This window comes from Myotis brandtii, unplaced genomic scaffold, assembly GCF_000412655.1.
Source record: "Myotis brandtii unplaced genomic scaffold, ASM41265v1 scaffold463, whole genome shotgun sequence".
Taxonomy (NCBI): Eukaryota; Metazoa; Chordata; class Mammalia; order Chiroptera; family Vespertilionidae; genus Myotis; species Myotis brandtii.
The window spans coordinates 1,180,292-1,200,265 of NW_005367694.1; the positions used below are offsets into that span (position 1 = coordinate 1,180,292).

General features: G+C 44.3%; 1 protein-coding gene across 8 annotated transcripts in view; it reads right to left on the reverse strand.

Moving 5' to 3' along the window:
* Positions 1-405: 405 nt before the first annotated feature.
* The window catches only part of MPHOSPH9 (M-phase phosphoprotein 9), a 35,821-nt gene continuing 16,252 nt past the window's right edge, over positions 406-19,974 (reverse strand). For 4 of the 8 annotated variants that reach the window (XM_014547078.1, XM_014547080.1, XM_014547077.1 and 1 more), the window contains 12 exons: positions 18,435-18,650; positions 14,459-14,506; positions 13,515-13,579; positions 11,114-11,215; positions 7,711-7,845; positions 7,156-7,331; positions 5,934-6,077; positions 5,037-5,157; positions 4,214-4,317; positions 3,369-3,604; positions 3,018-3,086; positions 406-1,136 (listed from right to left, as the gene is read on the reverse strand). In XM_014547078.1, the coding sequence (XP_014402564.1) occupies positions 1,026-1,136; positions 3,018-3,086; positions 3,369-3,604; positions 4,214-4,317; positions 5,037-5,157; positions 5,934-6,077; positions 7,156-7,331; positions 7,711-7,845; positions 11,114-11,215; positions 13,515-13,579; positions 14,459-14,506; positions 18,435-18,650 (1,527 nt within the window). In that variant the 3' untranslated portion in view covers positions 406-1,025. Of the gene's footprint in view, positions 1,137-3,017; positions 3,087-3,368; positions 3,605-4,213; positions 4,318-5,036; positions 5,158-5,933; positions 6,078-7,155; positions 7,332-7,710; positions 7,846-11,113; positions 11,216-13,514; positions 13,580-14,458; positions 14,507-18,434; positions 18,651-19,974 lie in introns of those variants that run through there. The other 4 variants (XM_014547076.1, XM_014547079.1, XM_014547082.1 and 1 more) reach the window with 4 other exon arrangements.

Consider the following 19,974-nt stretch of genomic DNA (forward strand, 5'->3'; position numbering starts at 1 on the left):
TGCCAGAGCTGCTGGTCAGAGCCCGGGCTCCTGCCCACGAGCTGCTCCTGGGGAGCTAGAGCCATCCACAAACTCCCTTCCGCCACCAAAGCTGCTCTGACCTAGCCTGGCACCCTCACAGCAGCCACTAGGGGCGTCCTTTTTCTGGGGCAGGGATGGGGGGGTGGGGTCAAATCTCTGCAGGATGACTGGCAGCTGCGCCCGGGCATGGAGGAAAGGGGGCTCCCTGTACAGCCTCACTGGGTGGTCCCTGAACTTCATCAAAGCTTATCTATCACTGACGGTCAAGGGCGGGACACAAGTTACATTCAGAATGATGGGCAGGGACTACAGCCCTCCAATTGTTTAACTTTCTCTGAAAAGCATATATATGACAAAATTAGAAAATTACATCTTTCTATTTTCTTTCCTTACAAATAAATAGAGTTTAAGGGAAACAAAATGAGTGAGTTATCCATGCAGTTTTGAAAGCTTTCCAGCGTCCCATTATTGCCGATATTGCCGTTATGACTAATCTAATATTCACTCTAAGACAAATGTGTCAGACAGGAATCGCATTAGCGCTTTTAAAAGCTCAGAACTACTAAATCCAGGATGTGCTGTAATTTTTTTTGCATTCAGCGTGGATTAGCCTACCATTATGAAAACTGTTCTGAAGCATTTAAAAAATTTTTAAAAATCATATTCACGATGTCGAACAAATTTACAAAACGGGTGTGAAGGTACCTGTAAAAGGATGAACACTATTTGTTTAGAGACCAGCTGCCTCCCACAGTCACACTTCCTTATTCTTGATATAAACTGGAGACATATACTATTTAAAAATAACACTTTTTAAATAGTAAAATATACAAGATTCCTGAGCATAACAAAAATATCTTGGAAGTCTGTGGCCGTTAGGAGTATAAAAGAGCAAGTGTCATGATTGTAGAACTACGGCGTGAAGGGCTACAAACAGTAGAAAACGCTCCGCCTCCCAGACTGCTAATCACACGTCAGTGCAAATGAAGCGGCTGGTTTAATGGCTACACGGGGCGGAGGTGCGCGGAGGAGCGCAGGACGTGGAACTTCTTCAGCGTCATGCGCACGGAGCCCAGCTCGCGGTTAATCCGCTCCAGGCGGTCCTCCAGGGCTTCCTAGGCGGAAAGACGGGAGAACGTCATTAGAATCTACGCCAAGTTCACTGGCTCCAGTCACCACGAGATGGGCCTTCCTTTTGGCAAAAGAACAATATACACATAAAACCGACTATTTTGTTAACATTTTTGTCACTTCTTTTAAATTGCACAATGTGAGTCAACTTTTCAACCATCTAAGTCACTTCTGCCCCGTGTCTCCTCAGTATGGTCAGATGTGGGGGTTCCAGCCACGGTGACACAGGGACGGGAGGGAGCCCTCACCAACCATGCCGAGCTGAGAAAGCACCGCCCTCCCCCAGAGGTAACAGACAGATGAGCAAAAATCAATACGTGACTACTGTTCTCTTTACTGTTTTCCTGCAGATGTGCTCCCATCTTTAAGAAAATTTTAAAAAGAATTCATCTCTCTACTTCCGAATGTTTTTCAATCGAACTTGTCTTGTTATATCTTTCTACAACACTGTTTTAAATTAAGTGCAACATTCCATCAGATGTACCATATTTAACCTAGGACCTTCTGGTAGAAATTTAGGTGGCTTCTAATTTTAGCTATCACAAATAAGGCTGCAATAAATATTCTTAAATATATCTCCTTGCGTCTATCTGTGAGGATTGCCTGAGGAACCATTCCCAGACATAAAAGCGCCAGGTCCAAAGGGAGGCAGAGTCCGACCACTTGGGACAGCTGTCAGCCGCACTCGGGGGAGCGTGACACCTTCCACTCCACCTGCAGGGTGTGCTGACGCGCTTGCCCCCACCCAGTTACTGTTTTTAAAAAATACCTGCCAATGTTGATCCTTTTGTTTAAATGTGTGGTTTTCTTTTATTCATTGCTGAGGCTGACTACTTTTCACATATTTTATTTTGTTGCCCAATTTAACTTTTTCACTTATGAATCATATACAAGCATCCTCAGGCCCTTTCTGCTGCCATTTGGCTTCACGAAACTGAAAGAGCTTTGACATACAGGTGGGCAAATGGAAAATTACAATAATAATAATAATAACAATAATAATAATAATAGAAGAATAAGCTGCTCCGCATACCACCCAGTATATGAACAGAAACTAGAGCCCTTTGAGTCTTACAATAATAATAATAATAGAAGAATAAGCTGCTCCGCATACCACCCAGTATATGAACAGAAACTAGAGCCCTTTGAGTCTTACTTTAAGAGCTCACGAAAATGTATATATTAGGCAAATGTTTCAGACAGATTTAGGATCGGAGCACCAACATTTCTCCTGCCTTCCCAGTAAACTATATTAAGAGTTTTGTGTGTTGTGTCTTACAAATTATTAAATAAGAACTTTCAGAAAAGCAAAACCAATAAAAAGACTTAAAAGTCAGATAAAAGGAGAAGTTAGGGCTCCAGGCCCTGGAAAGAGCCCAAGACTGTCTGTGTCCGATTTTCCTTCTGGTGTCGCAGTGCAATCTGGCGATCAACTTCCCCTGAAGTCAAGGCCCGGAGAAGCCGACAGGCAGCTCCATAAGACACACAGGGGCCGTTATGCTTAGATGTTACAACAAGAATAGTTTAACTGTCCTGTGGCTTCATGCACTTTCATTCTTGGCCACGCGCCTGCCCCACCTCCTGCTCAGTGATGGAACCACACCTTCCTCTACAGCTAGGCCATGTGCTCCCATGTTCGTTTCTCAAAAACATAAGTGTGCGTTTTTCTTGAAATGCAAAGGTAAAATCAGTTTTTAATACTGAAAGCAATCATGCAGTTATGAAAATATGTTATGATCACCAAACGCTTCCTGCAGAGGCTGAGTTCTGACTGCCTGTGTCCACGTGCCTAAAAGCAAGATTTAAAACCATCTGGTAAATAGGGCGGTCAGCCTCGGAAGCAGACTGGAGCTGAGACATCTCACCTGATTTAATCTCGTCTGCAAAGTGACTCGTCCTCCCATCGAAGGCATCCGACTGAGGGCAGCCTCAATCTGTCAACACAAAAAGGCTTAAATAACGACAGGAGAACTCGCATTGCTGGCGGGGTTTATCACAGAGCTAAAGGCAAGACCTCAGCCTCCTATTTCCTTGTCCGTCTCTTCCCTAAGTCCCTGTCATGATGCGCAGCACCAGCTCGGCTCACATGTGTGGCTTTGGTGTGAAATTCACAGCAACTTCCTGGGGTGGGTGTCACTCACTGACTCCTCTGACTGGTCCTTAGCCACAAGCATTAAGTTCAGAAAAAGAGGAAAACAATTTTTTGTTGCTTTTACCTGGTCTTTTTCTTTTGTAAGTTCATCAAAAAACCGTTCCGTTTCCGCCAGGGTCCTAATTTTCGCGGTGTACTCAAAGTCGTGGGCACGAGCTCCGGCGGCCGGACACTGTGCACTGCCCGACTCGCCCGTCCCCGCGGCGCTCCCCGTGGCGCCCTTCGCTCCACTCGGCGGCAGTTCAGGGGCAGAGCTATGACTTGCATGGGTGTCGGTGGCTTTTTCTGAATATTTTTTTTCTGTTAGAGAGAAAATAAATGCCTTTAATTTCTTATCAAGTTTTCGAATAGCTCGTATACACACTACATAAGTTCCCCCCTTCACTTTCTGGAAAGAGCTGCTACGGGACCAAACAGCAATGAAGGCAAAGCCCTCCATCACAGTTCCTCAGAGCTGCTGCTCCACAGAACCTAGAAAGTCTGCCTCAGTGGGACAGTCCTCCCGAAACGACTCCGGAGACTCCCTGTAAACCTAAACTAACTTCCAAACTAAACAGCACATGTATAGCAACACTAAAGGGTTAACCTCTCAGGGGCCTACCCACGTGACTTCATCTACACTATCTTATACCTTTATTCCAAACTTAAGATATAAATGAGAAAAAGAAAAAGACTCCCCAAAGCCAAGGCTGCCTTAAAAACCAGAGACTATTCAGTGGAGAGAGGCCCGTCCCTCCGTTTCCCAGCTTCTCAGAGGATACCCACACTGACCCAGGGGAGCGCCCGGAATGCTCATTTACCAAGGACTTCACTGCAGGATATTATAATATATAGAACCTTGGAGAGATACCAGAAACTCACAAAACGAATGACTAAAACCAAAGCTAAGAATTTTGTAGGAAAAGATACCTTCCGCGTCATCTAGAGGAAGAAACTGGAGTTGTTTTCTTGGATTGGTACGTTGTAACGTAGACACGGGAACAGTATCTAAATCATCCAAAAGTATATCAAATCTATTGAATGAAGCAAGTTACTTGTGAGAAAACACTGTCAACTGATTTTCCCTATCGCCACTAGAGAGACGAGCTGGCATCCAGGTAACTCACACACTGACATATTTTTAGAAAGAAAACTGGTCATATAATTTTTCAAAACTGAAATCTAGTTTGTTTTCTGATACAAATCAGACTCGCAGCATTGCCCGTGGTCTCCTGTCCGCCTTCCTAACCACCTGACGGGATCAGCAGGGCAGCTGTTATCCCTGTTCTACAGAAGAGGAAACGTCCTGCGCTCGAGGGGTTTCCCCAGGAGCCCCTGGGGCGGGCTCAGCAGGAGCCAGGGCCGCCCCGGAGCGCACGCTGCTGACCACGTCAGTGAGGCCACTTCTCAGGAGCCCAGGTAAACTGACGCTCAGGGCCACGGCCACACTGCACAGCCCACGACCTTGTACCATAAGCCTTTTCAGGAAAACAAAGAAGTGTCGTCCTACAGCCAAAGCCGGGAGGAAGGGGCTCTGAGACGGTGCTGGACTTAGGAGTAGCCCGTCACACCGTTACAAACTATTTTCATGTATTATAGTATTTTTAACTTTTAGTATGACATTCATTGATATGATTTAAAGCCAGAGAGTTCCCATTAACTGAAAAATTAATGATAGCTAGAGGCATAAGTTGACATTTTTTTAAAAAATTAATAATATACATATTTTATGCTACAATTTTAGAGAACTTACCGAATTGGACTGCTTTCGGTTTTGCTAAGCAGATGACTAAATCCTGGGGACAAATTTTCTTTAGGGGACCGCTTTGGACTATAAGCCACAGTCACTGGTGTTAACATAATCTCTCTTTTCGCTATAGAAGAAAACGAAGAGGAAATATTCTTTTCCTTCTCTATAATACATGTGTTATATTGGCAGAACATATTCTTCAAAGAAATACAATTTCATTGAAAGCTTTTTGAAAGACAAATAAGAGTATGAAGAATAAAAATAAAATAATTCCTAACCCTGACACCAAGAGGGGACCACAGCCAACATTTTATACAGCAGGCGGTAGCTGTGGCACGGGCTCAGAACTGGTTTTTCAGGATTTTAGAAGTGGACTGGAAATAAGATGCAAACGCCAGAGCCCCGGTGGACTTCCCTATCACATAGTCATATAGGACTCTCCTCAGCTGTTATGAAAGTGAAAACTGAGGACACGGAAATCCAGTGTTCAGACCTGAAAACCATCCCTGCCATTGGCTGAAGAGAAAGGTGACTAGTGTGAGTAACCTTAGGTAAATGCATGCAAAGAAGCATCGCTCTGCAGGCTGGCTTCCATTCATGTTTGAGCTAATGTTTAATTAGATATTTATCAACTTTCTCAAAAACTGTGCAGTGGTATTAGTTGCAAAAATTTGCTGGACACACCAACAATCTCATGCAATAAACTTATTATTTTCTCAGTTACAGTCCGAGCATCTGTGCAGTCAGATATGTTATTCTTGGAAAAGGTCATAGGTTATATTTAGGGGCCTGTATTCAGAGCATCTCCGGCGCAAGGGAGAGTGTAAAGGAGACGGGGAGTGTGTCAGAGTGTGCGGCTCGAGTGGCACCCGAGCCCAGAGGTGTGACCCCAGCTCTTACTTGGAGTGCTGGGCTTGCGGCTGGAAGGCGGCAGGGAGGACGACCTCTGCGCACAGTTCAGCCTCCTGTGTCTCTGCTGGGCACACTTCTCTGGGGACCGACTCGCACCGACAGTCGCTTCAGTTTGCCGAGAATTTGCTAATTCTGAAACAAGCGTAAAAAAAGTCAGCAAGACACACCCAGCTTCAGTCCTCTGCCTTTATTAACAGATGTTCACCAGCAAGCAATTCTTCTCACTGTGTAGGTTACAATGATTATTTGCAAAAGCACACGTTATAGATAAAGATGCCTGATGAAAAAAAATGTGGGAGTTTATAATGCCTTCATTCCGGTTCCCTGTTTACAATTCAAGGTGATTTTTCAAGAGGTTATTTTTAGAAAGCAGGTCACTAATTTATTTACTAGGAGATACAGTTTTGGATGCTACACTGAAGATGTCAATGATGTGATTACCAGGCCTGACCAAGTGAGCAGAGAGGAAGTGTGAGAGGAGCTGCAAGTGCCTGGACCCATGAAAACCAGCATGAAGATGCTCCTGCCCCTCTGCTGGGTGCTTGGGAGCTAGAAAGGCAGAGCAGGATGCCCCGCTCACTAGGAACACCAGGCGTCTGTCACAGCTTTCTGACGTGTGCAAGTAAGACAAACTGATGCAGAAATTTTCCACATATCATTGAGAATGCCACAGAAATCTTTAATAATCAGAATTAACACGTAATCTGCTTTTATAAAAGGCACATGTTATGCCATGACTGTGATAAATTATTCACTAGGGATTTGATTATCTATGAAATGAGGCTGAAGCAGCAATAAACTAAACTAACCTTTTATTTCATCACTGGGGGAATTCCATTTTAAAGAGAAAGTAATATAGTTACAGGGAAAGAGAAAAAACCTGTATCTCTATAATCTATCTATATATATAAAAGCCAAAGCGACCATTACGACAGGTTGATGGCTCGACCCGTCACTATGACGATGCACTGACCACCAGGAGGCAGACGCTCAATGCAAGAGCTGCCCCCTGATGGTCAGTGCCCTCCCCCAGCCAACCTCCTGCAGCTGGCCAACCTCCCGTGGTCCCTCCCCTTGGCCAGCTGGCCCCGATCAGGACTGGGTGATACGGTCTCGATTGGCCCCAATCACCAGCCAGGCCAAGGGATTCTACCCATGCACAAATTTGTGCACCGGGCCTCTAGTATTAAATAAGAAATAAAATACTTACTATTTGAAGTGTCCTCTCTCTCTGTCTGTGTGCCCAAATTTTTAAATATTTTTTCTTCCTCAAGTTCTTTTAAAGCTCTCATGATTGGTGTGTCTGAAGTCTCTCTTTGTTTTTTTATCAGTAAGTTCGTTGGTGAACTTCCAGGTGAAGAATCCTTTTCCGGAGGAGAATGGTACCTTAAATAACAATTGTAAGACACACAGTGATATGGACTGAATATGGTGCCCTCCCCACCCCAAATTCATATTGAAGCCTCAGTCCTTGGCATGATGCTATTTGGAGGTGGGGCCTTTGGGAGTTGAGTGAGTTTAGATGAGACCAAGAGGGGGTTAGTGCCCAATAAAAAGAGGAAGAGACAAGATCTCTCTCTCCCAAGTGCCAGGAGCACAAGAGGGGAAGCTCTGCACAGCCTACGAAAGTGAACTGTCCAGAGAGCACTAGTCTCTCAAAGTAAAATAAAAATCAGGTGCTTAAAATTGAGACATTAAGGAGACAAGGAGATGGCTCTAGGAAAACACAGCAGTCCCTTAACACGACCTTCGACAGTCATCTCACCCAGGAACGCCTGTTTCCTCCAGCTTGCTCGCTGAGGTCCTGTCGGGCACATCCAGGGGCTGGCCGGTGAAGATCGAATACTCCGCCCCCGGGATCAGCCACTTCCGCCTGCTGACGTCAGAGGTGGCCAGTGTGCTGTGAGGGTGAGGAGTGTTGTGGGCATTACAAGGTCTGTGCTTCCATTTAAACTGAGCACAAATGAAAACACCTGGCTTCAAAAGATTCCTTCCACGGAAATTTAAAAACCACATGCAGCGTCTCTCGATGTGTGAATTCTACATCTCGGTTCTAAGATTGAGCTGCATTATTTCACGTTTCTGTTCCTGCTGATCATAACTGAGCCTCAACTGAGCCTCAGGGGCTCGTACGCCCACACAGCTCCGCACACCCCCGTGGAGAGTGCCCTCGCCTCCCACGCCAGCCCCGGGATGGAACTTTCTGCCAGTCACACTCTGCTACTGAACACTCGACACGGAACTACGACGACGGAAGAACCAACTTTTAAATGTGTTTTCATTTTAATGAGTTAACTGGTCTCCTTTTCTCCACACTCTCTGCTCTCGTACTGGGAAGGCCACACGCACAGGCCGTCCTGGCCTCTCCGCGGACCGGGCTCTGCTCCTCCAGCGCCAGCAGCCTGGTCCCAGCAGGAACCGATCCTCAAAGACTCCTCTCGCGCCCTGCGCAAGCTCAGCCTCCTCTCTCCTGCATCTCAACCCCTCCCAGATTCTCTAGTCCCTCTCTACCTACCCTGGGGTGCACCCCGACTCCCTTCCCAGCTCGCCTTCAGTCACAGCTGACGGGCAGCCAGCACCTCGGCCTGGGCGACGATACTGACCTCGCTTCTCAGTGTCTTCACTCCGACAGCTGAGCTTTGCAGATGGGGTGTCGTTACAAAATCACTCTCACCATCTCAGCTGGACACCCAACACGGCTGGCAACAGAGCTCTCTGTAATGGGCGACTGTCTCCTGCCTTCTCCTCTCTCCTCTAACTGCTCAGCCCAGCCTAGACTGCCAAAGATAACCTCGCATGACACTCCAGAGAGAACCCAGAGACCAGGAGACCGCGCCTGCCTTCCTCTCTCTGCTCCCTTCCCTGTCACACTTCTTAGGAGTTGCCTCTTTTACCTATTTTCATTTTAACCCCAGTCATTCCTTTTTCTCAACTTTTTAATATATATGGGGTTTTTTTATTGATTTCAGAAAGAAAGAGAGAGACAGGAACATCAATGATGAAAGAGAATCATTGATCAGCTGCCTCCTGCACGCCCCACACTGGGGATTGAGCCCACAACCCAGGCATTTGTCCTGACCGGGAATCAAACCGTGACCTCTTGGTTCATAGGTCCATGCTCAACCACTGAGCCATGCCAGCTGGGCATCAACTTTTAAATTAAAAAACCTGTCAAACAATCTTAGAAGATTACAAAGAATACCATTAACAAGCACCCGCCCACATCAGTTTTAACAAATGCTAGCATCTTACCCTACTTGTTTGTAGTTGTAAAACATAGACACATGGTATGCTTGTATTTTTTAGGTTACATCCAAGTTACAATGCACACATCCCTGCAGTGCTGCTGTTTCTACTCAGCATCACCTTGGAGGTTTATCCATGTGATACAGAAGGCACTACCGTCTTACTTAACCACAGTGCGAATATACCACAAGCCACGCACCCTCCCTCCTGGTGGTGGGTGTGCTTCCCTCCTAATGGATTGCCCTTCAACAATGCTACAGTGAACAGGTGTAAGAATTCCTCTCGGGTAAACCTATAAGAGTGGAACGTGGAGTTCGGGGTGTGCAGTCTCACTGGATGCTGACGAATCACCCCCTTCTGGCTGTACCAATGGTCAGCCCTGCCAGCAGTGTGGTTCCTGTTTCTTCACACCTTGGCCCAACTTCACCATGATTAGATCTGAAGGCTGGCTCATCTGAGGGTGTGAGTGGCCTCCCACTGTTGTTCTCATTGTCATTTTTCGGATTACCAGTGAAATGAGCACCTTTTCATTTTTATGAGCACCTTTTCATTTTTATTAGCCATTTAGGTTTCTTTTCTGTGAGCTGCTTGCTCATATCCTGTGATTGCTTTTCTACTGAGGAAGTTGTCTTTTTCTCATTGATTTGTAGGAGTTCTTTATATTCCGGATGCTAATTCTTTATTGGTTCCTATTCTCTTTAAAAATATAAACAATTTCCAGCCTGCAGAAAGCACTCAGGCACCAACCATCCGCATTAGAAAACCTTGCTTCTTCACTTCATCTCGCTCAGATTTTCAGAGTGGACACTCCAGGTACAAGTGGGGTCCCCTGGTGCCTCTCCTGTCTCACTCTCCCCAAAGCTACTGTTTGTTCTCTCTCAATGTTCAATTTCAGTTATTTACATACTTTTTCTTTAATAATTCACTATGTTCTACCAGCAAAGACCTAGGAAAAGTTTCTCATTTGACAGTTATGACTTAGGTTAAAATTCACAATTTAACAATCTTTTTCAAGTAACCAAAGTTACAAAGTTATGATCTACTCATTAATACTATTTACCCCAAAATCATAAAAACCAATTCTAACATGGGAAACGTATTCTGTAAATGTATCAGCAAGACAATGCTGCCCTATCCGCTTTGGCTCAGTGGAAAGAGCGTCAGCCTGCAGACTGAAGGGTCCCAGGTTCGATTCCGGGCAAGGGCACATGCCCAGGTTGCAGGCTCAATCCCCAGTGTGGGGCATGCACGAGGCAGCCAATCAATGATTCTCTCTCATCATTGATGTTTCTATCTCCCTCTTCCTTCCTCTCTGAAATCAATAAAATATATTTTTTAAAAAGACGTGTGGGGCACACGAGGCAGCCAATCAATGATTCTCTCTCATCATTGATGTTTCTATCTCCCTCTTCCTTCCTCTCTGAAATCAATAAAATATATTTTTTAAAAAGACAATGCTGAGATGACAACAAAGCTAATTTTGAAAAACTAAGAAGAAAAATGCACACAAGCTAATGAAAATCTACAGTCACAGGTCTCTCCACTAACGTGGGGAGAAAATACCTCGTCTTTTGGGGCTAAAAGACCGTTTGAGAGACTTAAGCCCAATGCCCTTGTTTCTACAGATGATAAAACTGGGCTCCAAAAAAATTCAGAGATTTGCCTAAGGTTACCCAGCTGGGCAGAGTGAAAAACAAGAACACCCTCCCCTCCTCGCTCCCAGCCGGACTCTCCTCCTTCCTCCTTCCGGGAAATGCCTCTGCAGGAGCTTGTGTGCTGGCTGATAACGAGATGTTCTTACACATCTAGATTCTCCGTGACATCAGCCCCGACATTCTCATGGTTCAGACAGAGGAGCTTCTGAGCTAGATGGAAGGGCGCACCTATTTCTAGCTTTGCAGAGATTAAACAAAGTAACTTACTTGGCACGGGAGGGTCCCGTGGGAGCTCTAGAATTATGACGAAGACTTAACATATTTTCATGCTCCACTTGCTTGACCTGAGCTTCAAGTTTTGAGATCGTTCTGATTCAAAGCAATAAAATAAATGTAAGTACATTTCAACAAATTTAAACAGCTCAACTACAAATTAGAGATTTAACAGATCCTTCTAGAAAAGGGGAGACAAAGGAGCTGCAAGTCCATAAACCTTTTCCCAGTAAAATTCTACCGTTTAACTTTACAAAGCTGACAAAGTAAGGGAGAGTAAGTAGAAAGGAAAGTGCATTCAACTCTACAGAGGAGCACTCATCCTACAACTGAAGGAAAAGGAACAAAATAGATGCACTTAATCTAGCAAGTAAAAAAAAATTATAAACTTGACTATAGATCAAAACATACAACATATAAATTAAATATAAAATAAATTCAAATATACAAATAAACTGCAACTCTAACATGTTTAATATGTATTCATCCAAGCACATGAAATATATATAGGTAACACTTCTACACAAGAGGAAGCAGGCTTAATTCCCAATAACAGAGCCATTAAAAAGAACTCCTAATTTTAAACTATGCACCTCATTGAATTTGTGCCATGTTCAGAATAAAAGCCTAATTTTCAAGTTACCAGCAGAAAATGAGTACTGTGGCCAATTAATTGTTTTGAACATGTCTTGCAGTCTTTGTTCTTTTAAACTTTGCACATGTCCTCATCTGATCTTTTTTTCTTTTTTTAATCCTCACCCAAGGATATTTTTCCATTGATTTTTAGAGAGAGTGGAAGAGAGGGAAAGACAGAGGGAAATATGTTTCTCTCACATCGATTGGTTGCCCTGCACATGCCCTGACCAGGGCCTGGGCCAGGGAGGAGCCTGCAACGGAGGTACGTGCCCTTGACCAGAATTGAACACGGGATCCTTCAGTCCACAGGCCAACGCTCTTTTTTTTTTTCTTTTTTCTTAAATAACATATTTTGCTCAAGAGCTTTTTTTTTATTTATTTATTTTTATATATTTTTATTGATTTCAGAGCGGAAGGGAGACAGAGAGATAGAAACATCAATGATGAGAGAGAATCATTGATCAGCTGCCTTCTGCACACCCCCTATTGGAGATCAAGCCCGCAACCCAGGCATGTGTCCTTGACTGGAATCGAACCTCAGACCCTTCAGTCCGCAGGCCGACACTCTATCCACTGAGCCAAACCAGCTAGGGCTGATCTTCTTTTTTAAGGTGAGAGTTCCTTACTTCTTTAAAAATTTTTTTATTGATTTTTAGAGATAGAGGAACGAGAGGAAGAGAGATAGAAACATCAATTATGAGAGAAACATCAATCACCTGCCTCCTGCGCACCTCCTACTGGAGATTGAGCCCCAAACCCAGGCATGTGCCCTGACTGGGAATCGAACCAGCGACCTCTTGGTGCATGGGTCAAAGCTCAACCACTGAGCCACACCGGCCAGGCCTCATCTCATCTTTTAAACTCACATTCTTACCTTTCCCATTGCAAGGAAGGTTTGAAAGAACTTTGGATAAGGCCGCTAACACTGGAACTCAATGAGCAGAGAAAGCCAGACAGCGTTCCTGTCCTCCCTGCGGGAAGTCCTAAAGAGTGCGGTAAAAATCTCCAAATAAGGGACATTACTATCCCCAAATATAGAAACATGCTTAAAAGCCAATTAGAAATATGGAATCATTTGCCACTGGGACAATTTGACTCTATTCTTACCTAATTAAGCAAATCAGATCATGAATATAGTCCCCAAGACAGGTCTTTAAGAAAGTAGATGACCACAAATAGGTGGGAATGCTGTTTTAGGGGGGAGCATAAAAATATTCAGAGAACTAGACTGCTTCTTAAAATTCTTTTCAATGTTTTAATATCATTTGGATGTTATCTATCCTGTGAAAATACGTAATGTTTGGGGAAATGCGCACCTCTTAGGACCAACCACCGATATTTTCTAATCGTTTAAATATCTTCAGCTACCTCGGCCAGTGTGGCTTAGTGGTTGAGTGTCAACCTATGAATCAGGAGGTCACGGTTCGATTCCCAGTCAGGGCACATGCCCAGGATGTGGGCTCGATCCCCGGTAGGGGGCGTGTAGGAGGCAGCCAATCCATGATTTTCTCTCCTATTGATGTTTCTCTCTCTCTCTCTCCATCTTTCTTCCTCTCTGAAATCAATTTTTTAAAAAAGTTTAAAAATCTTTGGCTAATATCAAATGTATTTCTATGTCAGAAAGATTAGGATAAGATCTAATCTCAAAATGCTTTCAAATCCTCAAGAAAAACTCTCTTTTCATCACTTTCAAATAGACACTTATTTAAGTGCTAAGAAAACAATTAGAAGTGTTTGATTAGTAAGACAAGGCATTTACCTTTTCAAATCAGAAATCTGAGTCTGTGCATCAAGCAATTTGTTCTCGGTTGTATTTAATGTATCCTATGAAAATAAAGGAAAAGTTCAGAAAACTGAAGTTAAGTATTCAAATGTAGTCCTTTTATTTAAAAATGCAAAAATACAAAACTAACCTAAGGCTACACCAGAGAGCTACAAAGAAAATCAAGCAGATACTCAGCACATATGGCCTCCACCAAGCCACAGACACAACTCCCGGAAGAGGATGGGTGAGTGGACGCTGGTTCACAGACAGCTGTGGGGCCGGGAGGGCCGTGTGCCCTGCTTGACTGGAAACGGTCCAGTGTTAAATGGACACATTTTAACCACAAACCTGACTGAAGTCTCAGTAAATGGCAAAAAAATCCCTGTGGTGATGATGTTTTCAAAGTACGGCCTGGCCCCTGACCCCCGGAATTCCTGGTGGCCGGGCTGGGCAGGCCTTTTCACTAACCTTGAATAATCTCAAGCTGCATTTTACGCAGCAGAAATACTGGGGTCCCCGTACAGCATCATTGTGGGTTTCACTGCATGCAAATGGTAGTTTCCCAACAGAGCTTTAATCAAGAGTTCAAACATAGTAAGTTCAACCCCACAAAAAGCCAATGCTTTGAGAAACAAAACTTTATATTTAAATAGTATTAATTATTTGCATCTGCATGGTATCTTACACTTCTAAAAATTTCATCTCACCTCAAATGCAACAGCCATTCAATAAATATTTGCTAAATTAACAAATCCACCAGACTGTGAGTTACAGGGTAGATATCTAAAAGCAAGCCTACTGACCCAGAGAGGGCAAGTCAGTGCCAACAGCGACGGGGGACAGGGCAGGGGAGCAGGGGGGAGGCCAGGGCCCTTGGCTTCCAGTCCAGTGCTCTGCCTCCACCGCAGCCCAGAACATGAGCAATGAACCGCTATTACCTTCACTCTTTCGTGTTCTTTTCCCAGGGACTCATACTCTCCTAAAAGCTGCAGGAAAAACAAAGAATTGCACCAGAAAATTAAACATAATATCCACCAAAGGATATGCTGTAACAGTGGCTCCCAATGTGGGACACACGCCCCATAGGGGGGCAATTTAATTTTTAAGGGGGACAATTCGAGAATGAGTTATTAACAGTGATTTTTTTTTGCATTTCTTATGATTCCAGGGGCCTCATATAGTGTGTGTGTGTGTGTGTGTGTGTATGTATATATATATACATACACACACACACACACACACACACACACACACACACTCACACACTAGTAAAAGGCTAAGCAACCATCCGACCGGTAGCTTTGACGTGCAATGACCACCAGGGGGCAGACGCTCAACACAGGAGCTGCTGAGCTGCGGTGCCTTGGCAGTGGTGGTTCTCAGGTGACGCACCCCGGGACTAGAGAGGAGGGAGCCTGATTCCAGGGAGCAACACCCGAGTACCGCCCTCTTGCAATCTGGGACCCCTGGGAGGATGTCAGAGAGCTGGTTTTGGCCCAATCTCCGCAGGCCAGGCCAAGGGACCCCATCTGCCGGAGGGAACCCCACTCACTATGCAAACCACCCTTCGAGCTGCAGCACTGCCCAGGGAGGGACTGTGGGAGGTTGGCTCTAGGGCCCATCTCTCCCAGTCCCACCCCGCCAGCCACCTTCTAATTAATTTCCTTTCAATGTGCACAAATCCGTGCACTGGGGCACTAGTAAATATATATGGTGACATATTTATGCATTTCAGTTCTTTATTATGTCTTGAAACTTTATTTGCTATTTTTTCATAGCACTTCATATTATTGTTGAAACAAAACTGTTTTTATCAATTTCAGAGAGAGGAAGGGAGAGGGAGAGAGACAGAAACTTCAATGATGAGAGAGAATCATTGATCAGCTGCCTCCTACACGCCCCATCCTGGGGATCGAGCCCACAACCCAGCCATGTGACCAGAATGAAACCCGGGACCCTTTAGTCTGCAGGCCGACACTCTATCCACTGAGCCAAACCAGCCAGGGCCATATTATTATTGTCTTAACAATTTCTTAGTGGTTTTTTCCTCAATACTTCAACTGTCCTTTCGTTCTTTTATTTCTCTCTTTCATGGATGCTTGTTTAGACCGAGTTAATGGCCTTTTAGGCTTCCTCCACGTGACTGGGAGTTCACTTTTTGAATAATAAGAATTATATGTCACAAGGGGGCACCAGGATTTTAGAGATGCTTAGGTGGGGCACAGCCAAAAAAAGGTTGGGAACCACTGCTCTATAAAGTAACTGCCCATACTCTTCAAAAATGCCAAGTCACACCCTTGCCAGTTTGGCTCAGTAGATAGAGGGTGGGCCTGCAGACTGAAGGGTCCCAGGTTCGATTCTGGTCAAGGGCTGGTACCTTGATTGCAGGCTCCTCCCCGGCCTGGGCCCTGGTCGGGGATTATGCAGGAGGCAACCAATAGATGTATTTCCCTCACATTGATATTTCTCTCTGTCTTTCCCTCTCTCTTCCACTCTCCCTAGAAATCAATGGGAAAATATCCTTGAATGAGGGTTAAAAAATGCCAAGTCACAACAGGGGAATGCTGACACACAGTTTCAGATCAAAGGAATTGAAAATCCAGGAGAAGTGAAGACAAGGCGTGGCCTGGGCTGGGAACAAGGCCATGAAGGAACAGTCGGACGCGACTGCACCATCTGGATTTCTGCGTTGTGATGACTGCTCTGTGGCTATGAATGAGAAGCCCTTGTTTTCAGGAAATACACTCCGAAAGCTAGAGGTAAAAGGCACGATGTCTATGACCTACTCTCCAATGCCCTGTGTGCATGGCAAGTAGATATGTGTGCATGGCAAGTAGATATGGTAACATGTTAACATCAGATCCTAGGTGAAAGGAATGACAGTTCTTTCAAGTTTTCTGTAAGCTTAAATTTATATTAAAATAAAAAGTAAAAAAAAAGTAGTATCAGTCAATACCCATTGATCAAAAGATTAAAGTGTATTTGCCTTGTTCTGTCTCGAATTGCTGCATACGATTCCTAGCTAAATTAGTTCCACAGAGTAAGATACCATCCTGAAAGTATATTATAATTAGGTAACTTATTTAAAAATAGCTATGTGAGCCTCCTGGTTAAAGAAGACAGATTTGTCACAGTTTCCTTTTTATCCTGGTCCCACCATTAACCATGGAGCCAGTAAAGAGAACCAGAGGTAACAGCGCAGGCAGAAGGTTCAAACGAAGCCGCAGCAGGGCCTGAGCAAGGGGAGCACATGGCAAGTAGGTGACCCATTCCCAACCCGGGGGGGGGGGGGGGGGGGCACAGACTGAATCCGAGGTCAGTGGTGGACAGGGTGGAAGCACAGGGCACACACACGGACCCGGCCACAGTCCTCAGGCAGAGTGGTCAGAGTCCAGGACCCTCCACGTCCCATATACAGCAGCGGACCTCCAGCCCAGCCACTGGACACAGGTGACAAGAACAGGAGAAAATGCAACACTGGAGCCCACGTCTGACAGGGAAGGAGAGGCGATGGACAGGGTGAAGAGAAAATGACTGAAGGGAGGGGAAGGAAGGCCTATTGCGCAAATCTTCGTGCAACGGGCCTCTAGTCTAACTATAAACAACAACACACATATTTCCAATTGAAGACACCGCTGACTAGAGGCCATACCATTACTTTACTTACTACCAGAGGAAAAACGCTGCTGCCGATGAAAATGGACACTGGTGTAAAGCTGCCCCAATTCCAGAGCTGTCACAACGGGAAAGAGAAGGCGCCTGAGCACCAGTTCAACATGTGAACCACATTGGGAGAGGGGTTTGCATTGGGAGCAAATGGTGTAAGAAAGCTAAACTGTAACGGTGCACAGAAGGAAGTTATACACCATCTGATTTGACGGGAACAAGAAAGAATAATGTAAGTTTCCTATTTAGGAACATGGAGGAAAATACGGGAAGAAACAGCTAGAAGAGCTGATGGTAATGGCCTCCAGGGTAGGGAACTCCAAGGTACAGAGAGGGGGAAGGACTTGTTTTTCATTTCCAATTTCGCTACTTAAACCATTTATGTGTGTTTTGTGAAAATAAAATTTAAAACCAATTTGCAACAGCATGGATGGACCAGGAGAGCATTATGCTAAGCGAAATAAGTCAGTTGGAGAAAGATAAATATCACATGATCTCACTCATTTGTGGAATATAATGAACAACATAAACTGATGAACAAAAACAGATCCAAAGACAGAGAAGCATTGATCAGACTGTCAAACCTCAGAGGGAAGGCAGGGGAGGGTGGGGGTAAGGGGGACTTGTATGCATGCATATAAGCATTACCAATGGACAGACACCAGGGGTGGGTGAGGGCATGAGCTTGGGGGGGGCGTGGAGGGCGGGGATAAGGACACATATGTAATACCTTAATCAATAAAGAAAATAAAAAATAAATAAAAAAAGTAACAAGCATCAAACCTAAAGCTATCAGGATGAAGCTTTCAACAGTCAAAATACTTTTAGATTTTTTAGGTACCATGACAAGGAATATTAAGAAAAACTTAAGAGGGAAAAAACACACAACCTGAAACCACTCCCACATCAGTGCCACACAAATCCAATTTTAAGCGAAATTAAATCAGAGTGAAGAAATTTAAGCAAACCCGTTCTCAATCTTTGCCCTGCCAGACACACGGATGCTGGTTTCAGACCGCTCCCAAGTGGGCCTGCCAGAGACAAAGGCATGCGTGGGAGGGAGCGACAGCCTGGTCTCAGAGCTCACTTCCTGCTTCGAGAAAGACCCGCCCTACACCGTGGGAAGGTATATATTTGCAGCTACAGCAAAGTTATGTAAAATAAACTAAACGTGGAAAAACTCTTAAGAGCTTGTAAAAAGACAGAATCTAAAGTTACTTTAGCTGAGCACATCACCAAGTCACTTACATCTTGAAACATTTTGTTTTCCTGTTTCAGCCTGGCGTCTTTGTCATCTGAGAGTTTGTAGGCATTCTCAAACGCTTCCTCCAGATCCTGCAGCCTACACTTCAGTCGAATGATGGTGTTGTCTTTTTCTCTGTTACTTGTTCTCATTTCCTCGATGCGTTCCTGAAGAATTTTGGAGGCACTGCTGGCTGCACTGAGGCGTTCTCTGAAATCACTCTACAAAACAGACAGGATAATCAATTGTCTTTAATAAGAAATAGATGTCTCACCCGCCAGCGTAGCTCAGTGACTGAACGTCGACCTATGAACCAGGAGGTCACGGTTTGATTCCTGGTCAGGGCACATATGCCCAGGTTGTGGGCTCAATCCCCAGTGTGAGGTATACGGGAGGCAGCCAAACAATGATTCTCTTTCATCATTAATGTTTCTATCTCTCTCTCCCTCTTCCTTTCTCTCTGAAATCTATAAATATATTATATATATATATATATCACTAAAAAAATGGATGTTTCAATAGCAGCTAATAAACTGTGAGCATTAAAATATAAAATAATAAAGCAAAACATAAAATGGAAATCAGCAAATTTAATTTTTTATATATTTTTATTAATTTCAGAGAGAAAGGGAGAGGGGAAGAGATATAAACATCAATGAGACAGAACCATTGATCGGCTGCCTCCTGCATGCCCACCACTGGGATCAAGCCAGCAACCTGGGCATGTGCCCCGACCAGGAATGGAATCTGACCTCCTGGTACACAGGTCGATGCTCAACCACTGAGCCATGTTGGCTGGGCAGCAAATGTCCTATTTTGCTATAGCCTGGGGTGGAGACCAGAATTACGCTACCATGAGTTGATCATAAAATGTGAACTGAAAACCACTGTTCAAGGCATTCGGATTTTAGGACTAACCTGTGGATCGCTTTAGTGAGGAAAATAACCACGGCTATTAGAGAAATGACTCTGAAAGTACAGCTGGAATTTGTTGTCCTACATTCACATTTAAAGCTTAAAAAAAATGCATTCCTTACCCTATTCTCTCACTTACTAGGAAAATAAAATTCAATATGCATGTTAATATTCACTCAATCATTTCTTGAATATCCAGTAGGTGCTGCGCACTAGGGTGGCTAGAAATGAAGATTAACATGAAAGACAAGTTTTGACTTCATGAAGTTTAGAGTGTAGGAGGAGACAAAGATAACTAAAAAACATCAAAAACAAAGAAACAGTGTATAAAACATAACTGACACTTTCCACCAAAACATTGTTTATAAGGCTATATGTAGAAGAACAGAACTTACTACTATATGAAAAAAAAATTTATACAGTTAAAAGCAAAAGTTTACGCACTTCTTGTTATTTATATGAGAAAATGGAACCCTTGCCCTAACTGGTTTGGCTCAGTGGATAGAGCGTCAGCCTGCAGACTCAAGGGTCCCAGGTTTGATTCTGGTCAAAGGCATGTACCTTGATTGTGGGCACATCCCAGTAGGGGGTGTGCAGGAGGCAGCTGATCGATGTTTCTCTCTCATCGAT